General features: G+C 39.2%; 1 protein-coding gene across 3 annotated transcripts in view; it reads left to right on the forward strand.

The window, feature by feature from the left end:
• PRKACB (protein kinase cAMP-activated catalytic subunit beta) overlaps positions 1 to 19,788 on the forward strand; it is a 118,264-nt gene that overhangs the window by 44,089 nt on the left and 54,387 nt on the right. The window contains exon 1 of one of the 3 annotated variants that reach the window (XM_032798852.2): positions 8,675 to 8,964. The exons of 1 other annotated variant lie outside the window; for it this stretch is intronic. In XM_032798852.2, the coding sequence (XP_032654743.1) occupies positions 8,778 to 8,964 (187 nt within the window). In that variant the 5' untranslated portion in view covers positions 8,675 to 8,777. Of the gene's footprint in view, positions 1 to 8,674; positions 8,965 to 13,335; positions 13,459 to 19,788 lie in introns of those variants that run through there. One more of the 3 variants, XM_032798854.2, reaches the window with a different exon arrangement.

Genomic DNA, 19,788 nt, shown 5'->3' on the forward strand with positions numbered 1-19,788 from the left:
TTATTTCTAACTCCCGCTTTCACACACTTGGTTATTGAAACAAAACAATCTTTTGGAGCTTAACAGAAAAAAATACTGAAGATGATATGACAAGTGTTGCTTCACTTCAGAGGTGGAGTACTTTACTTATTTGAATTTTTAGGAGACTTCAAATCAAGATTAAATGCTATTTCAGAATGTGTGCGCAACATGTTTTATGACAAAAGTCTACATTACACCAATTTCATTTTCAGTGCTTGTTAGAGGAGCGGACTTAATACAATGGAAACAAAATATTACGACAAGTCAGAATGGATCAGAGCAAGCCACTTTTCACAGTTTGTCCCAGCTTCATCCAAGTTCTGCTATGCATTGAGAAACTTCCTCCTTTTTATTATTGTACTTGCATTTCTTATCTACTTTGACTTGGTTCCACTCCACAGACTAATCATTCATCCAGTTTCAGTGACTTTTGCCAACTCAGAAAAGTCTGATTACCCACAGGGCTTCATGGCTAAGCCTAATAATTAGAGCACTACCAAATTGATGGTCCATTTTGGTCAATTTCATGGTCATAAGTTTTTAAAAATGGTAAATTTCATGAGTTCATCTATTTAACATTGAAGTTTCTCAGTGTTGTAATCGTAGCGGTAGCGTAGCTGGGGGGGAGTGGGGCAGCGGCCTCTCTCCCCCTGAGCCCAAGTGGTGCCTTTTCAATTTCTTGATGCCTTAATTTCTTAATTTTTACTCACTCGGCGGCACTCTGGGTCTTCAGCGATGGACCCTTCACTCTCTACGGATGTCTTTGGCGGCACTGAAGGACCCACTGCCAAAATGCCGCTGAAGACCCGTGAAGTGACCGAAGGTCCCGTTGCTGAGGTGCCACCGAAGACCCGGAGTGCCGCCCCCTCAGTAAAAGTGCCACTGGGTGAGTAAAAGCGCTGCAGCGGGTGGCGTGTCTTTTTTTTATTTTTTTTTTTAATCACTCCCCCTGTTCCCTCCACCTGGCTACTCCACTGATATTGTAAGGGTCCTGGCCCAAAAAGGAAGGGGGGTCACAAGGGTTTTTGTAGCTGGGGGCGTTGCGATACTGCTACCCTTACTTCTGTGCTGCTGCTGGCAGTGATGCTGCTGTCAGAGCTGGGCAGCTGGAGAGCAGCGGCTGCTGACTGAGAGTCCAGCTCTGAAGGCAGTGTCGCCACCAGCAACAGCGCAGAAGCAAGGATGACATGGTATGATATTGCCACTCTTACTTTTGCACTGCACCCTGCAGAGCTGGGCCCTCAGTCATCAGCTGCCCCTCTCAAGCCACCCAGCTCTGAAGGTAGCAGTGCAGAAGTAAGGATGGCATGGTATGGTATTGTCACCCTTACTTCTGCACTGCTGCTGACAGGCTGCAGCCTTCTAGAATTTTGGACAATCTCAGTAGAGTGTTGGATGATTGAATTGTCCTGGAGATGGAACTGACGCCTAGAGCAGATTTCTCAACTTTTCTCTACCTGTCCACCCAAAGCCAACTCTTGTTTTTTCCTAAAACCCAATTCCACAATATTTTGTGATTGCATCTCACAGTCATTTGGAGTTGCTGCAAGAGACAGTGCTGTAGGTGAGATATTGGATGGTGCTGGAAAACGAATGCTGGGTATGTGCTACTAAGTGGGTACTGGATTGTGGTATGCTGCATGCAATAGGTGCTGGGTTAGGGTTTGAGGAAATACTTCATGTGGAGGTTACTAAGTCAGAGGTGGTAGGTGCTATAGGTGGGGTCAGAGTTCATGGGTGCTGGGCGTTTTGGAGAGGAGGAAATAGGAAGGACATCCTAGCTTCCTTCTCTTGCCAGAGTTGACTCTTTCAATTGTAGATTTCTTTTTCTTCTCCATCCTACTGAAGTGTGAGGAATGTATCGCTTAAGTAAGGTGTAGAGCAGTCTTCAGCGATACTGCCACAGGAGCCAGGCACGGTTGGGGTAATCATGTTAAAGCTGAGGTGGCAGTTTTAAGAGGCAGTGACATTCTCGTTGGGTGCTAGTGGCCATCTTCTAACAAACAGGTCAGGTTTTTTTTTTGTTTTTTTTTGTTTTGTTTTTTTTAATGGGGGATTTTGCCTACAACCCAGCTACCCACATGTGACTAAACTTGGGATCATGATTCCTAGGTAGAGAACCTCCGTCTTAAAGGCTGTTTCCTTCAAGACAGAAGTGAAGCCCATTAGTAGAGCTGTGGATGAGGAAACTTATACTCCTGCTGTCCGGGTTGTAATGTTCTGTGGGCAAATGAAGAGCCTAATTGTCTTGGATTGTAAATTTAGCAAATTCTTAAGAGCTAAACAGAAAGGGAAAATAATGCAAATAACTATTAGCTTGCTCTTTATTATCACATGCTGAACACTATACAGTTCAGGTTTTACTTTTTTTTGCTTCTATATATTCTTAGCTATTCAAAATTATGTTACTCATTCCTTTTGTAGTCACCATGTAAAATTGAAATGTTTAATGCTACTGGAACATTGCAGCCTGTATGCTCCCCTAGCATAGGTGGATTTACTAAGTAAGCATTTTTTGTCACTGACTGCTGTAGTTAAGCTTCCTTGCAGTAGATGCCAGTAGAGCTCTTCCAAATTGAAATAGAAATATAATCACCATTTCCATAGCAACAGTTTCCTCTGAGCATTACTATTTATAGAAGTACTGCTTTACATTACTCATCAGGGTGAAACTTTCTAACAAGGGTTAAAATCTTTGTGGAAAAGATACTTTTTGATCTAAAACTGCATGGATTTAATCTCAGGCATTATTAAATAGTGGGATTATTTATTTTGCTGTATGTATTTTACTTTATAGGTATTTCTGCACCACTCATTACTGTAGTATTTTTATTTTTATATTAAACAGTCTTTTAAAAACCTACTTTAACAGGTTGATTATAAATCTTGATTGGAGCTGAAATTTGGCATGTTGCATCTAAAAAGGGGAAAATATTATGTACAGATAATCTTTGCTAGGATTTGGTTTTTATTACCATGTTTAATTACTAATACTTTTATAGTATGCCAAAACCAGCATGCCAACTTTGGGCATTATTTTCATGCATTTAAAATGGAAAACAATTAAAATATGTAGAATGTTAGCAAATACTGTCCATTTTGCATACAAAAAAGCAAACTCCACTCTCTCAAAAATGAAGCACTCTTTGTAGATAAGCAGTATCTGCCTCTCCAAAGAGTAGCCTACCTATCCCCTCTACTCTCTCTAGCCTCTTTTGTAAATTGTCAGCTTTGTAAAGCATAAGCAAGGTTGCACTTGTTCAGATACTTACTACTAACACTCACTCAAATTTTCTAAGAAGAATTGTTATTCTCAGTTATAAAACAGTAATGTAACTATTTTGGCTTTATATGACTTCCTCAGGGCTTTCAAACACAACTGGGAAGAGATTATTACATAAAGACATGAGTAAACATATATTATCACACACACACTTTAGTATTTTTATTATTATACAGTATACAAAATGTTATAAAATTAGGGCATATAATATTGCCTATGCTTTAACAAGTTGTAATTGTGTTAATGCTGCTTGTAAAGGGACCCCGCAGCATTTCGTAATTCAGGTATATTAAACAATTTTCCCCCTTTTTATAATTTCCCATTATTATATAATTCGGTGGTAATAAGTGTTGATGACATCTTTTAAGCAATAAAATATTTTATCAGTCAATGGGAGATTTGCTAAATTGGCAAGATTCATGGGTTTTCAAAAATTCATAAGCCTTAACCAACATAAATTTGATTGTGTACATGAACTAATATATTTGAATCATTGTTCTACCCACATGGGTTTTTTGTTTTGTTTTGTTTTGTTTAATGGAAAGCCTTTGCCCTGTACTGTAGGGCCTAGGAACAATTGTACCTTAAAGTGACTTCTTGGAGGACTACATCTCCCACAATGCAGTATAGCTCCAGGTGACCACATCAGGGGAGTCATGTGTCCCTCTGGGTGCATCATGGGAGATGTACTCCAGCCAAGTAACCTGTCCCCATTCTCCCCTATACACCAGGCTCTCTGTTAAATTTCAATTATTTGTAAGGAAAAAGTGTTGACTGACAAACTAAAGTCCTGGTACAAGCAAAGCCAAATATGTTGCACCTTCGGGAGAGCACCACCTCTTAAGTAACCTATTGAAACCCAATGCCTACTAGCCAGAATCGAAACTATCTGTGCTACCAAGTTCCCCCAAACCCTGTCCCTTCTTCATTCTCCATCAATAATTTAAAGGATTTAGTTGTGTGCCACTTATTAATGTAACACACTGGTGTTGAAGTTTCTCTGTAACTTTTAAAAAACCTAACATTCTACATAATTCTTGGGTTTATTACGCCTTCATACCATTCATGACTTCACAATCTTTCTTTTAAAATACATTAATCTCATTTTTAACTTGTGCTACACAATCTCTTTCTCCTAAATAAATCCATCCATCTCCACATTCCATCAACCCTCTCCATTGACAAATAGTTTGGAAACTTGAGCAGAGGACTAAAATAATTAGCTCAAGATTGTATGAAAGATGGGCTTGTAAGGGGGGAGGGGTGTCCAGAAAGGAGACCTGGAAAAAAACCACTCTCCCCTAGTTTACTAGGAAAGACAAGGATGCTGGGATTTCTGCTAGCTTGCTGATCTAGATTCTTTCTGGGAGCACAATTGGTTCCTGGAATATTTTAAACCAATCTGTTGCATTTAGGTATGTGCAGATAGCTACCCCAGTTTGTGTTTGTAAGTTTGTTCCTAGGTGGTTCCTGTAGCTTTGAGTCCAGGAATTACAGTTCTCAGGATGCACCAGGGAAGCGGGAGAAGAGGAGGAGAAAAGGAAGAATGTGAGCTCTGTGGAAAAAGTGCAGGGAATAAACCTTACCTTTGCTGTTAATAAGCTTTCTGAGAAGGACTTACCCCATCAACCCTCAAATGCCACCTATTTCTGGTCTTCCCCTCAATTCTAGAGTCACTTGGTTACTACAGTGGCAGATAGGATGTCTTTACTGTTCTACTTTTCCTTGACTGCTGGCTGCTTTGAGGAATGTATAAGTTTATGATATTTAAGTTGATGATAGTCACTCAAAAACTCATCTTACTTACCAGGGGCCAATGGAATTTTCAAGCTCTATGCAAACAGCCCTCCAAATACCAAACCAAAACCCTTCTCCTCCAAATGTTTGGCTACATTGTCTTGATCTTGTTTTGTTAAAAATATATCCATTCTGTCATAGATTGTGTTGTTCAAAAGTTGTCTGACATTATAAAATGGATTTAAAGCAGGGGTGGGCAAACTTTTTCAACTGAGGGCCACATCGGGGTTCTGAAACTGTATGGAGGGCTGGGTAGGGAAGGCTGTGCCTCCCTAAACAGAGTGGCCCCCATCCCCTGACTGCCCCCCTCAGAACTCCCGACCCATCCAACCCCCCTTGCTCTTTGTCCCCTGACTTCCCCAACCCCTATCCACTCCCTGCCCCCCTGGGACTCCTATGCCTATCCAAGCCCCCCTGTTCCCTGACTGCTCCCCTCTGGGACCTCCTGCTCTTTATCCAAGCCCCCCACCCCCTTACTGTGCCACTCAGAGCAGCAGGACTGGCAGCTGCACCACCTGGCCGGAGCCAGCCATGCCGCCGTGCTGCCGGGCAGGATCTCGCAGTCCTGCTGCCCAGAGTACTAGTGGCATGGTGAGCTGAGGCTGCAGGGAAGGGGGACAGCAGGGGAGGAGCCAGGGGCTAACCTCCCCGGCCGAGAGCTCAAAGGCTGGGCAGGACGGTCCCACGGGCCGGATGTGGCCTGCGGGCCATAGTTTGCCCACCTCTGATTTAAAGTAAGGTCTCAGAATGTGTCATAGAATCATAGGACTGGAAGGGATCTGTATATCTGTAAACATTTGAAAGCTATAGATAGGGCTTTATGGGAAGAAAAATAGGGGCAGATCTTTTAACAGAGTTGAACTAAAAGTATGCAGTGCAGTTATATTTTTGTCATTCCCAGGATAGTAGACAGACAAGATGGATGAGGTAATATTTTTTATAGGATCAACTTCTGTTGGTGAGAGAGACCAGTTTTCAAGTTGCACAGAGCTCTTCAGGCCTGGGAAAGGTATTCTGAGCGGGACAGCTAAATGCAAGGTGGAACTGATTGTTTAGCAGAAGTAGTTAGAGTGGCCCAGAATATGTGCTATCTTGAATGGTCCCTTAAAACAGTGGTTCTGGGTACACAGAGGTCTTCCAGGAGGTATGTCAAATCACTTAGATTGTTGCCTAGCTTTACAACAGAGTACATGAAAAGCACTAGTGAAGTCAGTATAAACTAAAATTTCATACAGACAATGACTTGTTTATACTGCTCTATATATTATATCAGTGTTCTTCAACCTGGGGGTTGTGATTTATTTTATAATTATATGGTTAAAATGAGAACGTGAGCAATTTTTTAGTAATAGCATGCTGTGACACTTGTGACTTTTTGTGTCTTATTTTGTAAGCAAGTAGTTTTTAAGTGAGGTGAAACTTGGGGTACACAAGACAAATTAGCTTCCTGACAAAAATACAGTAGTCTGAGAAGGCTGAGAAACCACTGCCTTAGAATATGTGCTAGCTACTTATGCTAAACAGTTTGTTCCATCTTGCATTTAGCTGTGACGCTCAAGGTACCTTTCACAGACCCGTAGAAGAACTCTGTGTAAGCATGAAAGTTTGTCTGTTTCACCAACAGCAGTTGGTCCAATAGAAGGTATTACCTCACCCACTTTGTCTCTCTGAACTAGAAGAGCATTTTGAGGGGAAAGTGGAAAAAATTATTTATTTATATCTTGAGCAATCTATATCATCTTTCCTAAATAGGGACATTTGATGTATGAATTAGACATTAAAAATACATTCTATTCTGAGACTTGCCTGATGGATATCTCTTATTTCTCTCAAAAATGAATTTCCAATATTGCCTATCTCAAGTGTTCAAAAATTGTACGTCAGGACACACAAATGTGAGATTAACTGAATAAATAATTATTTGGTTTTGAAAGTAATAAATTTTGGTTGCCTTGGTTTTGAGTCTCTAGGGATCAGATTTTTCAAACTTTATACACAATCAGGAATACTAAAAACTCCTTTAAAATGAAAACTGAGATTCCCATGTAGTTCTGGGAGCTGGGGCTTTAAAATAAACAATGTCATGAGAGTTGGTAACATTACATTTCTGAGTGTCCTTTCACCTATCTTGTGAGCAAATGGGGAGGATAGGGAAAGTTGACCTGGACAGCACAGGGAGGAACAGAAAGTGGCTGGACCAAGAGTGGGAAGGTGTGACCACTGCCCTTCCAAGGGAGGTGGAAATATTTATACCAGGAGCAGTTCTGGGGAAGCCTTCTCACTGAAGTTGAGCTGGTTAGCACCTGCCCTCCCACCAATGGAATTAGAGTGGGAGTGGATTTCTTCTTCATGATCTACTGTGGGTTTTATACTAATAACCGTTTTCTTAGGGCCTAGAAAGGAATTTTGCCCTCAAAGCCTAGTTGGCTAAGGTGGGGTGGGGTGTGTGTGTGTGTGTGTGTGTTTGCTTTCCCCACAGCAGGTCAAGATTCTGGTAGGGTAGGCAGGGAGTTTTGGTTAAAATATTGCAGCTTAGTAATTTAAAAAATGTGGCAGATGTCCAGTGCAGGTATGGGTTATGGAAGGATACAGCAGGGAACCAATCCCATCCACCCTCCTTTTACAGTCCCCTGAACTCTCATAGAGGGGAGAGCGATGGGGTCTGGCTAGGACCAGGTGTGTTTCAGGTTGGGGTGAAGACTGATATCAGCCTTCCCAAATAAGTGGAAATCACTAAGAAAAGAACTATGACCAGCACTGTACAACTTATTGCCTAGTATTCCCAGATACATTAAGTGTATAAAGTTTCAGGCTAATTAAATCTTTCCATTGCCTTCTGTTTTTCTTCTGGGATGGCTTGAAAATGGATTTATTTCTTTACTAAGGGCTGGGATCTGCCAGCAGTACTCTGACTGGGTAATACCTTACACAGCAAGTGGCCCCACTGACTTGTTGATAGACACTTGGGATAAGGTAAAACTCAGCATGAGTAAGGTTGGAAGAATCTGGCTTCTTGTTCTTATATACACAAGAACTATTCTGTATCATACTCCATTCCGGCTTTCTAAACGTAAAAGGAAAAAAGTGGTGACTTTTTGTTCAGTTTTGTTCAGTATAAACCATTTGTTTTAACCTCCTTGCTTAGAAAATTATACTCTTGTAGAAAATATAGGGACACCATAACTTAACTACCTATAATGTAATTACAGTAGTACTAAAACTATCTTAAGAGAAGGATGTATAGAATAAGTCATTTGCCTTTTTCCAGCAACTCACTTAGTTTGTATGTTTATGGTAACTATTTTTTAATTTTATCTGGCTTCTGATTCTTTTCTCCACTTTATATCCCATGCTGTTGTGTATTTTCATTATCTCATTATCATGTGTTTTTATATGAAAGAAGCTGTTAAACTGAGAGTTTAAGGCCAATATTACAGCTCTCCTAATCGCCACCTTTAGCTGATACAAAATAGTTTTGCAAAGAAAAACACTATAATGTGCTGTTTTATATTAACAGGAAGTAGAACAGCAGTAGTGGTTAGAAAACATTGCATTCAGGAAGTTTGACACATGCATAGCTCTTAGCTTCTGTGTAAGTTATTTCAGCTCCTTTTTAGCTTTTTCTTTTGGTTGGTTGGGTTTTGTTTTTTTTAAAGTAAATCATCAATGTATATAGATGGCAGCGCAGCGGGAGCTACCTTGTAACCAGTGCACAGGAACGTCCACAGCTTTGCAGAAACTTGAAGGGTTTGCTAACCGACTTTTTCATAGGCACTCTAAGGGTGCTTTACAAGAACAGAAAGTGGCTCTGGAAAATGAGAGCCATCATTTCTCTGAACTAGCTGCCCTGTGGGACAGATCAAGTAAGTGTTCTGTAGATACTCAAAATTCAGTTCATATTTCTAATTAAAAGACTTTATATAGTAAATAGACAAACTAGAGTATATTCTATCAGACTTTTTGTAGTGTAACACAAAATATTGGTTTAAAGAAAGAGCTATTGCAACATGTAGGTGGAAATCAGATTCTCTTTGGCAAGGACTTGGTATCTGGTAACAGAGTTTCACTTGTGAGTTTGCTTTCCTTTTTGTTAGGCAAATGTTAACTTAAGTTAATTTATGTATTTTTTGTGAACTTCTCTTCCCAGTATTTCAGATCTAAATTTGCTAGTTTTAGCAGTAATAGATAGTTTGTTTTAAATTGTTGGTTTTCTTTGCCGTAAACTTTGGAAGCATGGCTATTATGTTTTGCTGATTAGGTCCTTAATTACATGGCTTTTATTTAATATTTATAGTGTCCTTTTATTTTTAATGGATATTTCAAAATCCATTTTATGGTGAGAGTTTGAACACTAAAACTGGAGCAGACATTTACAGTTTACTATTTCTAATTAATTCAGTGTAGTAACTTTGATTTATAACACTAGTTATCAACAATTTTGATTTTATAATAATCTTAATTTGTGGGAGTGAAAGGGGCAAACTTATTTGTATTGCATAAAACACGCTTGATCAGAAATATGGCTCAGGCGGTGCATCCTCTCTCCCCATTACTTTCTAAATTACACAAAATATGCAAAGTTCATAATTTTAGGAAAACAATAATAAAGTTAATGAGATCAAAATCATCATCACTACTCTGTACATATTCCACTTCAAAACAGTTTATTTAGTCATTTGTATCCATACTTTTTGCAATCATATTTTTGAGTGAGTGGAGTTGAGAGATACCAGGTATTTCGCAATCTAAGTAAATTATCCCTATTTCCTATTTTTAGAGCAACTTTTTATAAATAATGTAAGTAAATAATGTGTTATCTTATTATTATATACCTTAAAATTGTTTTTAAATATAACTTGTATTAATTTCATACATGAATTTAGATATAGCAATAGGTTGGAATACCACAAGCAATTTTGACTATTGAAAGTAATAGGCCTTAACAAAATATGCTTGTCATAGTATTGTATCATCATGTGAAAAAGGCCAAGTTAACACATGTGCCTACTGTGAATTTGAATTTATGAATGTGTATGATTAGGAATGTCCCTAACCTCAAAAGATGGAAAATGGAAGATAAATATGGAAACCAGAAAGTTTTTATGCTTGTATTGAAGATAAATTAAATCAAAATCTCCCAACTCAGGTGGACATGGACAGACTATTTTTGTGGGGTGGCAAGCAAGAGGATTGGTGTTGTGAGCGTGGGGAGAAATGGCATGACCTCAGATGCCTAAAACTTTTCATCTCACCTTTATACATAAAAAGTAAAAATGGGGCATAAACTAATTTTTTTCTTTACAGGTGACTTCACAGGTTTCTTCTCTGTGATATGAAATTCATTGTGGTTCCACAGGCATTGGGGTAGGCCTTCTCAGAATTTCTCTGTCAGAACCATGCTGCTGTTTATCAAGGGAGGCAGAATGGAAGTGTAAGACCTTGATATTAATGGTCCTTGATTCTGTTCTCTCCCTGAGATCCACATGATTTGGATGGGCCAAATGTCTGACACTTTGAGATGGAAGGATAGCTTTGTCATTAAGGCACAAGAATGGGAATTGAGAGAGAGGGGTTCCATTCTTAGCTGTGCCATAAGCTCTCTATGGGAACCTTAGCAAGTCACTTAACTACTATGTGCCTCAGAGTTGCCCTTTGTAAAATGAGGCTGCTACTTCTCTACGTCCTTACACTTCCCTCACTTGTGTTGTGAGGCTTAATTTATTAATGTATGTGGCACAGTCAGATACTCGAAAAATAATTTAATATGAAACCTCATCTATTGATAAAAGAATGAGTTTTGACAGAGAGTAACTGAGTAGAAACTACCAAACATAATGAACCACTGAGCCCTAGGATCCCTAAATGTGTCTGTACCACTCCAGACAAGTGTGTATTCACAAGAGGGAGAGAATACATTTCATCAGACACTATTTCAAGCTTCCAATAAATTATTATAATGTTGAGAACACTGCTTGAAAAATACTGCAGCACTGTCATTTAATAAAATGAAAAAACGGTATTGACCTACTATCTTCACAAACTGGGTCCTGTTTGCGTACAAGCCTGTATTTTAGGGCAAGCTTGATTGCACGACTTGTTTGAAGAGGAAATGGAATGTCATGTCTGATGATAAACGTAGTGAACGAGTGCTTGTTCTTAAAGTAATATTTTAAGCAATAATTATGCATGTTGGTTTTAGCATTTTTGTATCAGCAAAGTTTGTGAACTAGTAGCTGAGCGGTCATGGATATATGTGTGTCATTTTAAGTTGAAATTTGCAGATATTCTAAATCTTTGCTCTCAGTTTAGATCATCTATAGACAAAGAATAATGCCAAGCCACGTATGGGTTTGTGTCTATATGGTAAATTTAGGACTCTTAATTCACTACTATCATGGCTCTAAGGGTGATAGGAACAGTGAATGCAGTGGTGTAGTCAGAATGCCTGTCTATCCCTGAGTAGAAAATTGTCTTGCTTTTCCTCTTGAGAAGAAAATACTAAAAATATTTGAATCTTTTGTTGTGCTTTCACAGAGTACAGCAGAAAGTAGAAGAGGAGTAGTCTTGATCATATCTGGCTGCATAATCGCTTTCCTTCATGTTCTAGAATAATGTAGCATAAACTTTATTTATTGATAAGCACTTACCTAAATAAGCAGCATTCTGTAATTTTTTGATAAGGGATTTTTAAATGTTCGTAAATGTCCTCCTACCTGTATGTCTGCAGTTGTAGTGTTCTTATTAACTGCTTAGGTGACACCAAATTCTGCAGACCTGGTAATTTGTTTCTGAACTCTCCCAAGCAAATATACTCTATAATTCTAGAAAGAAACATGAACAAGAGAACCCTTATAAATATATTAAGTACTGAAGTGGCATCGATTTTAAAGTACATTTAGTTAATATAACACCCTCTACTATAATGGAATGTCCTGAATGCTCTGTTTCTCTTGTACCTCTTTTGTAAAGCAATTTCTGATGCAACTACTGCACTTAAAGAGGAAGTTGCTTCTTTGTGGTTTTTTAGTGCTTTTAGTTATCTAGGCTTGTGGTTTAGTGCTATGAGTAAGGTAACAGGGTATGTATTCTGAACCCGGGTTTTCTTCCTGGCTTTGCCCCTGACTCAGTGTTTGGCCTTGAACAAATCATTTGTCCTCTCTGTGTTTCAGTTTCTCAATCTGTAAAATAGGTAAAATGTTTCTAAAAGCGTATTTAGATCCTCAGATAGTGTATGAGATTATTTTATGTCATTTTTAGATTCCTATGAGAGGAAATTTGATTCTTCATACTGCACAGCTTTAATTTTATGGGGGGAAATTGACAGAATGCATATGTGTTTGAATAATTTAAACTGGCCATTAGCCAACATTTATAATGTTGTAAAACCTTCAGTACCAAATTAATATTATTTTAGTATTCAGAATTGTATATTTCATTTTCAGTTTCAGATATATTTAACATGATCAGTTCAGTATCTACTCTATTTTTTTAATATGAAGATAGGAATGGTTAAGATACGTCTTAATGCTGCAAATCCCAATCTCCAAATCACCTACCTCCATTACTCACACTAACCTTCCATTTTCCAAAAATTATGAAAAATTAGATGACGTTAGCAATCTTAGTAACACAACTCATTAGAAGAATCACTAACATTACATTGTTTTAACAGATGTGAATACTGGGATTCTCACTAAAATGTGAGTGTATGGGTGATGAATAGTGGAGAGAATTTAATTTAGGTTGCTGATTCAGCATGACACTAAATATGTTTAAAAGACATTATATGCATTAACGTAGAACGTCTTGTAAGCCTTTGAAAAAATACAGTAGAGCTTCAGCAGGATAAATGCTAACTGTGTGGGGAGAAATGTTAAATCTTAAATATAGAGGTGTACATTGTGTGGATTGATTAAAGCTTTAGAGTAACTACTGGTTGAGTAGAACTCAACAGATAATTCTGGTCTAAGGTTGCCATGGAAACAACCAGTGCTTGATAGAATTGAGAACATCTTAAAACATCCTGGCTTTTTAATGCTTTTTTCCTCCCTGCCATTTTCAGTTGCTTTAGACATGTAGAGGTAATTCTGGGTAGAAAACAAGTAGTTTAATGAGCAAACTTGAGCATCCACATCCTGAATATTGATCTGGTGTTCATTACTGGTATTTTGTATTTGATAGTTGTTTCACATCTCAAGGAGTTCTTAATGAAGACAAGATTTCTGTGTGCTATTACGGTTCGTGTGTGTGTTTACTGGATCAGTTCTTGTATTTCTAGAGATGAACATAACTTCCTCAAATGTTGGATTAATATTATGAGCAATATGTTTCTGAAAGCTAGCTTTTCACCATGAATGGTAAGTCTTTTTATTACCTGTGACATTACAGTCTGTTTTTATTTAATAATACTGTCTTCACAATATGGAAAAAATCTACCCTATTCCTCAATCTTTTCCACATATTCAACAGTAAATAAATTAATATATTAAGCTTTTTTCTCATAATTGAGTCAGTATGAGTAATACAAAATGACAAATCATAAAGTTTTTGTTTTGTATCAAACATGAGGATGCATCTTCTTTGCTTTGCATAATAGAGATTTAATTAATATTTTAAATTTTAATATTGCTAAAGCTTTCTTATTAGAAATAATCTGATTCCAAATCAGTAAATAGAGGGCATCAAATTTCAGATGAGGAATTTGTAATGTGATCCTGAATTAAATCACTTTATTTAAATCTTATCATTTCCTTTGGTATAGTTCATTAAGTTGTTCCGTTACAATTTTATGTGAATGTATGCAAAGCAGTACTTCAAACTGGAGAGCCTTCTGAAATTTTTATAATTATAATTTTCAAATTCTGGACATTTTTAGTCTTTTACTACTGAATTCCATGAACAAACTTGTTCTACTATAGCTTTTATTCTGTCTAAATGGGACAGCAGAATTGTTGAGATCATTCATGGAGGGAATGAGAGTCTTACTTAAATCAAGATATTTGGCACTTAGAATTACAACATATTTAGTAAATTAGTCAGGCAATATTTGTTTACCAAAAACTTGATTGTTAATATTGCTAATTATCTTTTATATAAATGTAAATTGAGATAAATATTTGTGAAGCAGTCTATTCCATTTTGGCATACCAGTCAAAGTTGAATCAAAATATATAAACCCAAAATACACATCATTTTATTTCTCAGAAATAATTTGTTTTGAAAGTTGGAGAAATGGAGGAATTTTTAAATCATCTATTTCTTTCTTGAGCTTTTTCTTTAAATTTAACCTTTTTTTTAAAAAAAAAAAAAAAAGAGATTTTATTTACTCCACAAATTGAGATTACAGTAGAACTTCAGAGTTACGAACACCTGGGGAATGGAGGTTGTTCGTATCTCTGAAATGTCTGTAACTCTGAACAAAACATTATGCTTAGTCTTTCAAAAGTTTACAACTGAACAATGACTTAATACAGCTTTGAAACTACTATGCAGAAAAAAATGCTGCTTTCACTTTAATTCTTTTTTTAGTAGTTTGTTTTTAACACAGTACTACACTGTATTCCCCCTCCCCCTCCCTTTTTTTTTGTTTTTTTTGGTCTCTGCTGCTGCCTAATTGCGTATTTCTGGTTCCAAATGAGGTGTGTGGTTCATAACTCTGGCATTCATAACTCTGAGGTTCTACTGTATTCAGAGTACTAGTACTGCTGAGATTTGTCCCACATAGATGACACAGGATATGGGAAAGACAGGTGAAGTTACAGTATGTCTGCCAGATATAACTTCAGTTTAGATACGCTGTGTAACATTATTTGTTTTGTGGGCATCTTCCCCGAAATGAAATGCTTTGTTGCCAGCTCCCCATTGGCATAAAGTTTTTTACAACATAAAGCCAGATTTCAGAACACTGCATGTGCAGATGTGAGACATATATTTACTAAGTTTGATCAGTATCATGTGGTCATGGTAATAATTATATGTGAAATTGCCTGTGCTGATTTAACATACAAATGGCCAAACTGGGTTAGACCAATTACCATCTAGCCCAGTATCCTATCTTCCAACAGTGGCCAATACTTGATGCTTCAGAGGGAATAAATAGAACAGGTAGATTGTGGAGTGATCTATACCCTGCTGTCCACTACAAGTTTCTGGAACTCAGAGGCTTAAAACACCCAGAGCATGGGTTTGCATCCATGACCATCTTGGTTAATAGCCATTGATGGACCTATCCTCCATGAAATGATCGCGTTCTTTTTTGAACCCACTTATAGTTTGGCCTTCACAACATCCCCTGGCTATGAGTTCCCCAGGTTGACTATGCATTGTGTGAAGAAGTACTTCCTTTTATCTATTTTAAACCTGCTGATTATTAATTTGAGTGAGTGACCCCTGGTTCTTGTGTTATGTGAAGGGGTAAATAACACTTAGTTACTCCACAACATTTATGATTTTATAGATCTCTATCATATCCCTCCTTAGTCATCTCTTCACCAAGCTGAACAGTCCCAGTCTCAATTTTTCATCATACAGAAGTTGTTCCATACCCCTAATAATTTTTCTCTGTACCTTTTCCAATTCTCACATATCTTTTTTGAGATGGGGCATCCAGGATGGCACGCAGTCTTCAAGGTGTGGGTGTACCATCAATTTATGTAGTAGTGTGATATTTTCTGTCTTCTTATCTGACTTTCCTTATGGTTCTTAGTTTTTTTTTGACTGCCACCATACTTGGAGCAGATGTTTTCAGAAAACTATCTGCAGTGACACAAGAAAGAGATCTTGGAAAAAGCTAATTTAGACCCCACCATTTTGTGTGTATAGTTGGATTATGTTTTCCAATATGCATTACTTTGCATTTATTAACATTGAATTTCATCTACCATTTTGTTGCCCAGGCACCCAGTATCATGAGATGCATTTGTAACTTCTCTCAGTCTGCTTTGGACTTAACTATCTTCAAAAACTTTGTATCTGCAAACTTTTTACCGCTTTACGGTCCAGATCATTTATGAATACGTTGAACAGCACAGGTCCCAAAACAGATTATTGGAAGCCCAGGAAAATTACCTCTCTTCATTCCTGTCTTTTAACCAGTTACTGATTTGTGAGAAGACCTACCTTCCTTATCCATTACTGCTTACTTTGCTTAAGAGCCTCAGGGATCTTGTCAAGGGCTTTCTGAAAGTCCAGGTACAGGAACTCCTCACTTAAAGTCATCCCGGTTAATGTTTCGATGTTAAGTTGCTGATCAATTAGGGAACATGCTTGTTTAAAGTTGTGAAATGCCCCCTTCTAATGTCATTTGGCAGCCACCTGTTTTGTCCACGGCTTGCAAGGAAGAGCAGCCCCTTGCAGCTAGCTGGTGGGTGGTTGGAACCAGGGTGGACCAGCAGCCCCCTCATCAGCTCCCCACTCGCCTAAGTTCCCTGTGCAGCAGCTGTCCCTCCCCCCACTGCCATGTGCCGCTCCTGCCCTCTGCCTTAGAGCTGCTCCTGCTTGCTTTACGGGTGGAAGAGGGGAACTACTGTCAAGATGTCTCCCCCTTCCCCCTGCTCCTGCACCCTGCTTACCTCATCTTCCATAAAGCAGAGGGGACACCGGACAGAGGGAGGGAGGTTCTAGGCAGTAGCTGCTGTCTCAGGTCTCAACAAGCTGATTTAATTAGCAAGGCAGTGTACTTAAAGGGGAAATGCACATTTTCTCTCTGCCAAACAGGCTGTGTGTCTGTCTGCCCTCCCTCCTTTCCTGCTGCCTTGTAGAGTGTTGAGAGTTAACCTTGAGGGCTCAGTCAATTGCTAGTTCATTTAGCAGTAAGGCATTCCCTGGGAAATATCTCACCCTCTGACTCCTCCACCTCAACCAAATTTCACAATCATCATCACTGTGTACCAGTATTAAATTGTTTGTTTAAAACTTATACTGTGTGTGTATAAGTGTGTGTGTGAGTTTTTTTTGTCTGGTGAAAAGACTTTCCCTGGAACCTAACCCCCTCATTTACATTAATTCTTATGGGGAAATTGGGTTTGCTTAACATAGTTACGCTTAAAGTCGCATTTTTCAGGAACATAACTACAACTTTAAGTGAGGAGTTCCTGTATACTGTGTCCACTGGATCACCCTTGTCCACATGTTTGTTGACACCCTCAAAGAATTCTAACAGATAGGGGAGGCATGATTTCCCTTTACAAAAGCCATGTTGACTCTTCCCCAACATATCGTGTTAATTTATGTGTCTGATAATTCTTTTCTTTACTGTGGTGTCAAGCAGTTTGCCTGGTACTGAAATTTGGCTGACTGGCCTGTAATTGTCAGGATCGCCTATGGAGCGTTTTAAAAAAAAATGTTACATTGGCATACCACAGTTTAACTTTTGCAATTTCATATTTGAGTTCCTTCAGAACTCTTGGATGAATACCATCTTGTCCTGATGACGTCTTATTGTTTAGTTTATCAATTTGTTCCAAAACCTCCTCTACTGACACCTTAATCTTGGCTAGTCCTTCAGATTTGTCACCTAAAACAAAAGGCTCAGGTGTGGGAATCTCTCTCACATCCTTTGCAATGAAGACCAACACAAATAATTCATTTAGCTTCTCTGCAACAGCCTTGTCTGCCTTGAATGTTCCTGTTAGTTCTAAAAATCTTGCCCAGAATGTCCCTTCTGTGTCTTTTAATACACTGCCGCCCCCAGACACACACACACACACCCCTTGTAGGTTGATGGGTAGCTCCTCCTCCTGTCTCCCAGTTTGATTTGTGATTTCACAAAGATTAGATTGATGGAGTCAGTTATATCAGCTTTGAATTTTGTGACTCGAGTACGTTATTTTATTGCATTTTATCATAGATTTTTTTGGGTTTTTTTGAAAAGTTTTGTTCATAGATTAGAGTAAAAAAAGCTGCGTATTCTATTTGTGGATGGATTCCACAAACCTACATCTCCAGATTCTTTTGCATCGGGCATAGAGAAAGTCCCAAACCCATCAAAAGAATGGCCCACAGCCTCCACTAAGGCCATTTCCCCATCACAGCACTACACAAGCTGGAAGAACAATTTGGGGCCCAAACAGAGGTGGCAGCTAATTTCTCAAGCTCAAGCATACAAGTGCTACCGCAACTGTCTGGTTGGTGCAGATACTTCCTGCATTTGCATCACCTTTTCTTTTCCATGGCTCTTTCCTTCTGAAGGACTTGTCTTGCCTACAACATTTAGCTTGAGTTAGTATGTTTTAGTTGCTCCACTGCAGGTAACCTAGCTTCAGTGTGTGGCGTTAAAATTGACCATACTCCGAAACAGCACTCAAACTACACAAAGTAATCGGACTAGCAGAACAAGGTGATTTGAATTAGCATATTATGAGGTAATTGAAACTGCTGCATTACCATTGCATTACTAGTTCCAGCACTGACAGCACTCATGCTTCAACCCATATTCTCACAAGGCAGTTAGCTTGAGTTTAAGGTAGGGCTGTCAAACTATTTTAAAAAATAACCGTTATTAATCATAAGATTACAAAATTGTGATTAATAGAAGTTATATCGCACTGTTAAACAATGAGAATACCAATGTAATATTTGTGGATGTTTTTCTACGTTTTCAAATATATTGATTTCAGTTACAACCCAGAATACAAGGTGTACAGTGCTCACTTTAGATTATTTTTATTACGAATATTTGCCCTGTAAAAAGATAACTTCTGTAAGTCATAGCATGAAGGGGCAAAAAATATTTAGCATTTCTGGCATGTAAATACCTTGCAACACCAACTACAACAGTGCCATGCAAATGCCTGTTCTTCTTCGAGTGATTGCTCATATCCATTCCAGTAGGTGTATGCGCCGCGCGTGCATGTTCGTCGGAAGACTTTTACCCTAGCAACTCCAGCGGGCCGGCAGGTCACCCCCTAGAGTGGCGCCGCCATGGCGGGTAATATATACCCCTGCCGCCCCGCCCACTCCTCAGTTCCTTCTTACCGCCGTGTCGGTCGTTGGAACTGTGGAGCGCGGCATAGCTGTCCTCCATGTCCCTAGCTTCTCTTCGTTCATTGTTCTAGTTTTAGTTTTAATTATAGTTCACGTAGTATAGTATAGTTATAGTTTATAGTTCTAGTGTATATAGTTAGCGGGTTCGGGGTGCTAGCCCTCCCCGGCGCCGGGCTCATGCCTGGTTCGCCAGGGTTCAAACCGTGCTCGGCCTGTAAAAAGCCGATGCCCACCAGCGATCCCCACGACGCCTGCTTGAAGTGCCTGGGGGAATCGCACATCTCAGAGAGGCCGCATTTGCAAGGCCTTCAGACCGAGGACCAAGAAGGAGCGAGACCAGCGCCTCAAGACGCTCCTGATGGAAGCGGCGCTTAACCCTTCGTCCACGGCACCGAGTGCCGCTTCGGCTCCGGCACCGGATCTCTCCGGCGCTGCGAAAACACCACGGCACCGACCTTCTCCGGCACCGGCTCAAGGGAAGAGGCTCTCTACGTCCTCTACCCCGGCTAAGCAGCCTCGAAAGGAGCACCCGGCGCCGAAAGAAGAAAACACGGTTACTCACCTTGTAACTGTTGTTCTTCGAGATGTGTTTGCTCATATCCATTCCGACCCGCCCTCCTTCCCGCTGTCGGAGTAGCCGGCAAGAAGGAACTGAGGAGTGGCGGGGCGGCAGGGGTATGTATTACCCGCCATGGCGGCGCCAA

Source organism: Chelonoidis abingdonii, chromosome 7 (genome assembly GCF_003597395.2).
Source record: "Chelonoidis abingdonii isolate Lonesome George chromosome 7, CheloAbing_2.0, whole genome shotgun sequence".
Classification (NCBI taxonomy): Eukaryota; Metazoa; Chordata; order Testudines; family Testudinidae; genus Chelonoidis; species Chelonoidis abingdonii.